This window comes from Parambassis ranga, chromosome 2, assembly GCF_900634625.1.
Source record: "Parambassis ranga chromosome 2, fParRan2.1, whole genome shotgun sequence".
Taxonomy (NCBI): domain Eukaryota; kingdom Metazoa; phylum Chordata; class Actinopteri; family Ambassidae; genus Parambassis; species Parambassis ranga.
In genome coordinates, this window is record NC_041023.1 from 4,823,927 (window position 1) to 4,835,217 (window position 11,291).

Consider the following 11,291-nt stretch of genomic DNA (forward strand, 5'->3'; position numbering starts at 1 on the left):
ACGAGGAGCGGAACTATCCTTGAAAGCTAGCTAGAACATTGTGCTGCTTTTTCTGCGATTAAGGCTAATAAAACAGTCCACAAGCAGAGCCGTGTAAATAAAACGCCAGGCCAGCTCAAAGACCCGATATTTGTCCGGGCATCGCCCACCTTGACTGAGCGACGTTGGTCCAAATCTTCCGGCTACCTGCGCCATTTTAGCTAATTAGCTAGCTTTGCTATTCTACTTCCGTTTCCGAACTTTTACGCGGTGAAACTAAATAAACAGCATCTTTGACACCGCAAACTTGCTTCACATGGTTTCACAGCTAGCTTGAAACCATGTTTTGAACATGTCTTTAAAAATAGTAGCATTTCTATTTTCACCAACAGCGCCCCACAGTGGACACTACGTATATTACAGGGCACTGTCAAATACCGTAAACTGAATTTAAATGTCGTAATTTGTTTATTTTTCTTCATGGCCCTTTATGGAGCTGTACATAAAGTAAAAATATGGGATTTGCATTTACCAGAGGGGAATCAATGAATTACAATATTTTAAGAGTTAAGAGTTCTTGTCAGTTTAAGGTTGATTAAATTACTGATTTCTATGAATTAGGTTGAATTGGCACCAGACTCTCCAGATTTTATCTGCTTGATGCCAATGCTGTGAAAAAAAACAGATTTAACAGTTTATACTGCAAAAGGATTTTATTTCAACAGCTGTTAAGTATGTACAGGAGGACAGTTTGTACATAAATAGGCAATAGATATAAATATCAGCAGTTTGGCTGGTACAAAATTACAAAAGAACATTTTGTACATTATATACAAGTGCCACTTTGGGTTTATTGTCTCTTGTTGGATTGTCCTTATAATCCATTCACACGTTATCTGAGCTGCACTGCACATGCAATCACAGCGGGTACACAGTATGTGTCCGGGGGTAATATGTGACATTTGGGTGACGGCAGATTCAGTCGTAAGCTTGTGAAAGAGACGGGATTACTGGGCTGCGGTGCGATGGCATTTTTTTAAAAAGGGGATTATTAGTATCTGTGTGTCTCCTCAGATATTGTGGTACACACACACAGAACCAAAACAATATTCATGATCATGGCACTGGGTGTGAATACTTACTGCATCAAAACACTATCCAGTGGTTAATTTGTTCATGTCAGTGCATGACTGGCTATATACAGCTCTGGGTGTACAGACTCATCCAACAACTTGAGTCCGGTTCTTGCAGTTTTGTCGGCAAATACCTTCCCCCCCAAAACACATTTCCAACAAGACAATTAGGTCCTATCTGTTCTTACACTTTAAAGACCCAACACCACCACAATGAAAGAAAAATAACTCCTACTCACATGCACAACCACACAAACAGACACATACCACTGCACCGCTCTTCTATGAGTCACATACAAACATGCTCCACAGAAAAAAAACACCTTCACACAGATTTCATCGCTGTGACAGCAGGTGAGTCATCAGCAGCGACTCACGTTTGTTTGGTCCCTGAAAATTCCGCTAAAACATTCCAAAAAAAAAAATGGGCAAAATGTGCAGGTGACTTTCCCAAAAATGTTGCAAAATCCACAATCATCTTTCAGGCATTTAGGCTCCTGCTGTCTCTTCATCTCAGTGCAATATCGCCCTCCTGTGTGCTACGCTGGTACTGAAGGTGAGCTGTGTCAATTACATAATTTACCTCAAATTACACACACACTAAAAGGGCACAACCATGTAGTTTTTTTTTCATATCAGGACACCAAAGTGCAAATGTTCCTAAAACTAAAAAACAAAATAATCAATGAATAATCAATGGATAAAGCTAGAATGTGAGTGATACTTTGGCATTTTAACCTCTCGCAATGGGTTAAATTTTGGGAAGAATTATGGGCCAAAGATTAAACTTTCTATAGTCAGCACAGTAGTTTCAAACACATTCTTCCAACCAAAACCACATCATTACCCTGCAGAGCAGTATCATCGCACACTATGCTAAAACAAGGCAGATTAAATTCAGTGCAACGTGCAAAGTTAAACTTAAGGAGCATGGGTTAATAAACCAGAGAAAACAGGGAACAATAACCAAAAAAAAAACAAATCGGAGCAATCTGAGCAGCAGATTATCTGTGAGGGAGAGGCAGGATTACAGATTACAGATTATTACCACCACTTTCCATGTAAATACATCTTTCACACTACTGAGGGCTCATTAACAACTTCATTTTGCAGAAGCTGTTTTGACAAAGTGCTTATAGAAGTTCTACAAAGTTGCAGAAAGTTTGATGAGGAGATCGATCCCACTCTGAGGTCTACGCTGTGAATGTGAAGCTGGAGACAGCAGACGATTAGCTTAGGATAACAGGATCTATAGACACATCTGTCTTCTGGCGCATTTGTGATGTTGAACGTGACCCAAATGAGCAAATAGTACACAGGCAACCTGTCTATGGCGATGGGAACTGAGTCAGTTGTCATTTTTAGCAGGTTTGTTATGACGTACAGGGGCTAATTATCATGTTCTATTTTGAGGGTTGTTTCTGCTTTTTGCCAAGAAACACTGAAACAAACTATGTACAGTCATGAACTGCAAGCTTCGGTGGATTATTTTTAAATCTGGAAAGAGCCAGGTTAGCAGATTTCCCCCGTCTCCAGTGTTTATGCTAGGCTAAGCGTCTCCTGCCATAATATACATATTGATTTTCTCATCTAACCCTCTGCCTGAACTTTTCTTTTATGAATCCACTCTTCTTGTTGGCACACAATGAATCAATGTTTCAAAGCAAACGTAGCACTGATACTGGTTTCACACCTCCGAGGATACGAGCGTCGCCGACATGTGCAAAGATTCTTCTTGCTCGTCCTTTAGATGCTGCAGGGAAAGGTAAAGATGGTGAACATCTGTGAGTCGAGGTGAGGCTGTGTGTAATACTGATGGAAAAGGTGCTGATGAACACTGTTGGGTCGTCTCTCCCTCTTCACTCATCATTGATCATCGCCAAAGCATCGAAAAATAGATTTTTTCCCCCCTTGAGTGCAACAGAAAGCCTTCAGGAGTCAGTGGCCATGAAGGCATCAGAGAAGGCTTTTGGCACTAAGAACTGATGGAGCTCTGGAAACACAGAAACATGGATTTCAGGTCCAGAAGCTGAGGATGAGTCTGCTGCTAGCTGTCTCTCTGACACAAAGACAGCCCCCCCCCCCCCTCTGATTTGCAGTGTGATTGTGGCAGTAACAGTACAGCGACACTAGGGGACGCTCTGTCCTGCATCCAGCCCCAAAGGTCCAGAGCGTTCCTGACTCCTCTCCTCCCACAGAAGCCAGCTCACGACGAGCGGCTGTAAGTCTCTATTTGGCTCGATTCACTCGTCCTGCTCTGTTTTTTCACATCACTCTTTTCCTCACAGGGTGGCCAGGATGCGTGAGAAGGAGATGATGACGGAGAGGGTTGTCTGACCCACGCCGAACACCAGAGCCTCCAGTGGTGCCATGCCTTTCCCTGCCACGCGGTAAACACCCGCCACCGCCGCGCCTGTGGGAGTAAAAAAAAACACACATCAGCAGTGTTAAACACATCCGTCACAGCCTGCCGCCATGATGCAGAGGGTCTGTTCACATTCAAGAGCACAGAGGACAAACACAGCCCTCCTCACGTCTCCACTCAGCTTCCCAAAGTGTTTCAGTGTGTCTGATTCTGGTTGGGTGGCTTCACAGCATGAAGGATGCAGGTTTTGGTGCTTATGTTTCCCATAAAACGTTCATGCAGCAGTTTAGCTGATAAACTGAGCAGCGAGTTATTTTCTCATTCAAAGACACCCGCTTAATTTCAGGCAATTATGGTGGTTCAGCATTTAGTGAAAGGTCAGCAGAGATGTAGCAGCATTTCAGCATAAAAAGAAAAATATATTTGAGTTTCCTCGTTCACTCTGTACCACAGTTTGGAAACTACGTTCTGGGAGAGCATTTTGGTGCTAACTTTACAAAGTTTAAGCAAATATAGACCTAAAGAAAGACACTTCCTCCCTCAGGATATTTGATTTAGTCTTTAAATATCACAATATTATTAAAACTTCACTGACGTCTGCTCTCTACACTCCACAACACTCTGACTCTGAGCCAGGCCTTTCGTACACAGTGAGGGAGACGCAGTCAATAGTCTGCTCTCCCTGATTGCTACACATTAATAATAAAGTGTCTTTCTATTTTGGGGGGACTGGCTTGCATCACTGATGGAGAGTTAGTGATTCATCCTGTGAGCCCTGAAGAGCTCCTGTCCTCCACTATGATAGATCCAGCTCTAATTCTACAGCCTGAGATTGCCCTCTGAACACAGAGAGAGGTGAAAAACAATAACAAAATTCATCTTTACCACAGGAGGCCGAACGCTTCCTGTGCAACACAGCATCAGCTCGGTCTGAATCTGCCTCTCTGTCAGCTCTCGTCTCTTTTGGCTGACAGCAGTTACCACACTGTCTCTTCACCCGGCTCTCTTTCCTTCTTCTTCTTCTTCCGGCTTGCTGAGTGATAAACGCTGTAAAAGTGAGGTCATTCCAAAAATAATGTGAAGTGACACGACTTACTGGTGATGACGCCTCCAGAGAGGGAGGCCAGGAAACCCACGCTGACCAGCACCAGGGTGATGAGGCGGCCCCACTTGTGGCGCTGCAGCATGACTAACATGAGCAGCCCCACGGCCCCATGGACGAACAGGGAGGAGAAAAGACACCAGAGGAACACCCAGTACCACATCTCTGACGGAGACACACAGGAGACACCGATCAGACATTAAGACAACACACAACTGTGAGATTGACTTTCATTGACAATGTTCTCAGATTCATTCACATATGTTTATTCCATGTGAGCGGCATAAAGTTTGTGAAAGAATTTGCTTGTTTTGGTGCAGATTTATATCACATGATGTGCAACACGGTTGATTTTATTTCTCACACAACCTCATGCTACAGTGCTAAATATCCTCAGTGCCCCTTTAAGCAAAGATCCACTGATAGATCCTGAAGGGCAGGACAAGTATTAGATATAATGTCTTATCAGAAAATAAACAGATTTTATGGCTCGGATGAAAAGGTCTCCTGCCGTGTGACACATTTTCCAGATGTGCACATTACAATCTGTACTGCAGCTGCACATCATGGATGCAGAGATATTGATGGAGGATTTCAATCTACAGCAGCCGCAGCCCATGTCAGGGCTCATCAAAGAGGCAGCCGACCACGGTAATGGACTCGAGGTGAAGACGTATAAAACCGACATTTTTAAACGAGCTGCTGCTGTGAGCCAGACATTAAACAGTAAATGGAAAATTCCCGCCTGAAACAACAGCCCACAGCCGCCTTTTGTGAGCATCCACAAATCAGATAGATACTTCTAGAAAGATGAAACCATGGTAATAAAAAAACTGCTGAATTTGCTCGACTCCCAAACTGCAGACAAATCTTCTACTAATTAGTTTCCACCAAACACAAACGTTATCTGTGAGAAAACACATCATGCACCCTGCAGCGGCCACACTGTGCTGCCTTAATAACTCGTTTCATTGAAAATAAACAGCATTTATATCCCCTCTCCTCCTCTTCCTCCTCTCAGCTTCTCTGTGTCACATAGGCCAGCTTTGCATAAAGAGCTCTGGCTTCATCGCACTTCACCAGCGAGGGGCCTTTCTGTGAACCACAGGCACCGTGGGAGCCAGAAGAAGAAGTAGAAGAAGCCAGCTGGCCATGAGAACACTGCAGAAGAAAAGAGACCAAGCTATGATGAAGAATGTGCAGGAATGTGGCGTAAAAAAAAAGGACCGAGTCTGTTTTGTTTGGACGACGGGATGTAAACAGGAAACGTGACATTGTTTGTGTGGTGTAAACATCTCAAGACCCAATCCCATTATGAAGTATCCCCTCAGAGGACGCTTTTTCGGCATCTCCACGGCCGACTGAGCGTCTACATCTACTTATCGATCTGCTTGTCAAGTGCGGAGTCGGGCGGAGAGAGATGTGACAGCACGGTAACACAATGGCTCTTTGTCCCGCATGACTAAGCACAGTTAGATCACACTGTGGAGTCCACTGCTGTCTTTCTACCAGCTATGAGCAAGAGAGGAGGGATGTGTGTGTGTGTGTGGAGGGGGTCTGTGATAGGACATAAGACACAGAAAGAACAGGAAGACAGTGACCCAGAAACTGATGGGAGGGTCAATGATCCAGTCACCTTTAGTGCAGCTTAGAGAACACAAGTTGAAGGAGCTTACGTAGCGCTAATGTCACATCATACAGTGACGTCACCCTCAACAGCTACAGACATGGCAGAATGGACCAAACACAAAAACTTATTACAAACAAGATAATCAGTGTTATTGTTACAATGTTCTGGCATTCCTGTTGATGTTACTTGTCACAGAACACCCACATGGACTACTAGAGAAACACGATACCTTCTATTCTGAGATGAGTTTGGCCTGAGAACATTACACAGCCTCTGAAAACTAAAAGTAAAGATCACATGTAAGTGTGCAAACACAAAAGGATTCACCGTCCTTTAAGAGGCTGATGTAGCACGAGGCGTCCCAAACCACGTCAAGCTTCGATGTCTGTGCAGCAACACCACAGCCTCCATTTTTCCATTTATTACCGATACAGTCCTGATCATATCCATTACATTAACTGGTCCCGTGGAGCACTGAGCACAGTTCACAGGCAGGCGTGAAAGGATTTCAGATTCACTCTGACAGATTAACAGGGCTCGTTTGTTTAATCTATAGGAAGATAGTTTAAATTAATCTTCTGATTTTGGAGCATTCATCAGTTGGAGGTGGCTGAAATGAGCAAGGAGATCCGAGTATTTGCTCTCCTTGAGTACATGTTGTTGGTACCTCCACTTGTAATGGAGTGTTTTTCCTCTGCTCTGTAGCATCCGTCGCTGAGCGCTCAGTGACACCTGCTGATGTCAGTAAAATCTGTCACTGGTGGATGGACGTCAACAGTCACCTGCCTCGTTAAGAAGGAGGTCTGTTACTGACGAACTACAGGCCTGATGAAACATGATCAACTTCTGAACTACAGAGAGATTCGGTGAAGGTGCACGCCTTGTTATTTACTGTGGCTGACAGAAATGACTCTTGGCAGGTCATTTTATTTGTGGTTTAGCAGATGCTGGAAGGTGAGGTGCACACTTAATTTCAAGGGGACGGCAGCAGAGGTGCTCCTGGCTCTGAAACGGTACCTGTGGGACGAGGGATGTGTGCAGCTGAAGTGCTGCGTCATGATCAGAGATACGAAGGAACACGGGCCACAGCGCAGGCAGAGCACGGCATTAATTTCTGCTAATCCCTGAGTACAGGCCGAGGTCTTTGTCAGCACGACAGCTTTACAGCTCGCCTGTCATAGAAAAATACATAAATAAATAAATAAATAAAAACGGGATCATGGTTTTGGTTCCTGATAAGAGGTCAGAGTTTTCATACAAGCACGAAGGGCGCTGTGGAGTCAAAGCCGCAGCTTCCTGAAGCCGGAACTGTGCAGAGTTCACCTGCCAGGAGGAAGGATGATGGATATGTGACATGGAGAGACAGGGGAGTTGATAGGAGGCGACACAAGCATGTACTGCTTTGACTTTATCGCATAATCAGCACATAATCAGCACAGAGAAGAGGATCCTGACTGAAATTAGGAGGGGGGGGTGTCTAGGAGGGCACCGCAGGACAGTGACAGCACATCAGTCACATATTTATGTCCTAATAAAGCTGAAATTTATGAACACAGAGCAACATTAACACTTATTTAAAGTAAACAAACGACAACATTCTCTGTTATTTTAGCTCTGGGTATCCTCCACCGTGTCAAATGTGCAGCTATCATGCTAGTCAGGAAATGTTGTGCCTGCAGGTGCTGATCATTAGGATACACAAAGACAGCAAAGTTGTCAGCTGTACACCCACTAAACACACTAAAATGCTCCGCAAACTGCCAAAATGCAGATGTCAGCACCTCAGTTATCCATCAGTCTAATGATACAGACCCTGCTTGTAAATATATAGCATAGCATGACCACAGCTAGACTCCACACTTTGCTTCATCGGTTTATACATTTTCGGCAAGAGTTTCCAACTGAGACTTTACACACACAGATGATGACTTTTCTAGGCCACTTTTGGTTAAAAATTTACAAATGTAGCTGCATTTGGATCCACCTGATTCAGCACCCAGACTCATGTGAATGTACTTGGGCTGAGATATGTCTGCTGGTCTGTGGTAGCCTGGCCAGCCATACCCATTCACTCTGTGAAAGTTCTCTCTGAAATGGGCCTCAAATGTCAGGATAACATCAGAAAAACAATGTGTATTATATATATACACATATATCTTGTACAATGTGTGTAATATGTATTTTTTTAAATAATGTATGGGAGCTTTTTACCGTACAGAAAATGAAGACTTTAAATGTCTTTACTCTCCAGTGAACTCATATTCAAACATGTTCTTTTGTGGTTTGCTCAAGTGAAACATGCAGCTATGCATCATAAACAGGAAACTCATTTGTTTAGGCAACTCCCCCGGGGGCCTGAGAAAGATAGAAGCCACTGCCTCTGGAGTGTTTTCACTCTGCTTCTGACCTTATCTAATGTCTCAGGAGGTCATTTTTCACCTGCTTGTGGGTTTGAGGAGGATCAGGTGGCAGCCTGGTGTACCCTGCCCTGCAAAGCACACAGCTCTCTGCTGCAGCTTCCGCAAAAAAAAAAACACTTCTACATGCGCTGAAGCTTCCTGCTGAGTCAGCATCATTAACTACCGCTTTTTCTTTTTTTTTTTTTTTAAGTTCTGCTGTGTTGATGTGTTTCTTAACACAGGATGTCAGCTGCACTACAGAAGACAGGGTCTGTGCCAAGACGGCTGCGACCGCATGTCCGCTCTCTGCTGGCAGGAATTCAACAACTTGTATAATCTTTGTGTTTATACGACAAACTAATCCTGTTGTTTCTATAGTCATTCAGACTTTTATACATATAACAATACGTAATAACAACAGATGGCAGCCAGAGATTTTAGGGGTGTTTGACCAGCCTGCAGAAGAAATGATTAAAAACACCAACAAACACTGGCACCAGTGACACCATGTCCTCCTTAAAACACATCTAGAAGCTGCAACACTTCATACTACTTATTTACAGCTCATCCAGACCCTAAATATGCCCCTGCCATTCAATATTGCATCAAGAAAAATGTGAATTTTAGCTCAGTCTCCTAACTTCAAGATCAACCCAGACAGACACTGCTCAGAGGATGCTGCCTATAATTGTCCCTTGATTACTGGGCTGTAATACACAGGGAGGAGAGAGGGGTGAGGAGAGGAGGAACGATCATTATTAACGACGCATTTACTCAGCAGAAACATTAATGAGCCGCATGCTGTGGATGTGTTCATGTCATCCACGCGTCCACACCGCGAGGAGTGGCATTTTTCTTGTTGTGGTCTGACAGCAAGAGCAGAAATGATCCCTCGATCTGGAGGGGAGAAAAAATGGGGGAGGGTTGTGGGTGAGGTGGCACCGATGCCTCCCCGTACACGGCAGCAGTTCTGCCCTTCCTGCCTGCTTGTGAGCATGTGAGCTGAAAAATCACACATAACAGGTTGATTGTGCTTTAAAATGGACGCGCTCTGCACAGAGGGTGTGCGCGCTGCTGATGGAGCGCAGCAGAAAGACGGCACCTTTCATTCCGCATACCTGTGAAGTGCTGCAGCGTCGTGCCTTGCACCCAAAGGCTCAGCACTTGCTGCACCGACAGATTAACAGAATAATCCCGGTTCGTTGTCATGTTTCTGCCGCCGCCGCCGCTGCCGCCTCCGCCCGGGTTTGCACCCCTCTTTATCGTATAGCTGTACTTGGCTTTAGACGAAGGCATGGAGGAGACCGGGGTGGCATGGGGGATGTAAGGCGGCTCTCCCCGGCGCGGCTCGCCTCTACCGGTGCCTCTGCTTCGGCTTGACGTCCTCTCCGGGAAGGGAAGGGCCGCTGGCTGGTCGGTTCATCCTCGGTGGTGTCGGTGGCGGCTGTATAGAGGCCATGATGGGGATGGCAGCGGGAGCGCAGGCAGGCAGACGCACAGTCGGCTCGTCCTACATCGGCCAGTCCTGCTACATAACCCTTAAAGGGCCAGCAGTCCTTTTCCTGTGTTACAGTTCACAGTCACACTTCTCCTAAAACCGCTTTATGAATGGGGAGGAACAAAAGACGTGTGCGCAGAAACTGTGCGTAAAGGGATGGGCGTAAAAACGTAACCACGACAAATGATCCCATAATGTAAATCAAATAATAATGATCTATACGTCATTTTTCTTATTTCTAGCTAAAACTTACAAACCCTAAATTTTATTATTTAGACGTCAACTAGCAGTAGTGGTTGCTAGGCGACACACACAGGTGAAATAGCCAATCAGGAGTGAGAACCACAACCAGTTACGTTATAATTTATATACAACCTTAATGTAATTGTTATTTTATTTGTATTGATATCCCGTTAAAAACGTCTACATTAAAATTAAATTACCAGCAAGGTGCCAGCTGCTACCAGGGCGTTGCCCCTGACGACGGGAGGATGCAAGAGTTCTCCGACGCGCTGATTGGCTCACCCCAAAACGCCTGACAGAATAATTAATAATAGGATAGGAGGGATTTGAGTAATAGTGCGCATTAGAGCTAAAGAGGTTTTAAAGTGTAAAATAAGACTTGAATAAGATACTGTAGCTAAGATGGGTACGTATCGACAGACAAACAGTGAGGATAGAGGAGTCCCGAAGGATCCAAGAGCAGAATCTGAGAACAGATGAAAGCTATTTAAAACGGTGTGAAGCTTTACACTTGTCGACATCCTTTTTTCACACACAGTGAAGCGTCAGAAGGGAGAAAAAAAACATAAAGGTTGGTATGGGGAGGTAGGAGAGGAACCTGGGTGTTATGCAGACACTGAATGTTCTGGCACATTTCTCTGAGGAGCGCAGTATTTTAAGAATAACCGTCCCAGTTCAGAGGCACGAGGGCGAGGAAATGTTTGACATTTGACATCATTTGAGTCTGAACATTTTCCAGAGAGGGGGGTGGGTTTAAGAGGCTGGAGGGAAGACATGCAGTCTCACAAGAGGAAATACTGATTTATTTTCCAGCATATTTGTATACGTTATTTCCTCTTTGGAAAAAAAAAAAAACGCTTTCTTAGGGCCTGCTCTGCTACGTGTTTATCTATTGGGGTTGTTTTGGTGCCTGGATATTTTTTGCTGTATTATTTCCAAACC

General features: G+C 44.5%; 1 protein-coding gene across 1 annotated transcript; it reads right to left on the bottom strand.

Moving 5' to 3' along the window:
• Window positions 1–677: 677 nt before the first annotated feature.
• On the bottom strand, window positions 678–9,904 carry tmem170b (transmembrane protein 170B). The gene is made up of 3 exons (XM_028400463.1): window positions 9,727–9,904; window positions 4,574–4,744; window positions 678–3,525 (listed from the first exon to the last, which is right to left on the bottom strand). The coding sequence occupies exons 1-3, from the start codon at window positions 9,902–9,904 to the stop codon at window positions 3,395–3,397; spliced, it is 480 nt and encodes a 159-aa protein (XP_028256264.1). The 3' UTR covers window positions 678–3,394.
• Window positions 9,905–11,291: the final 1,387 nt, after the last annotated feature.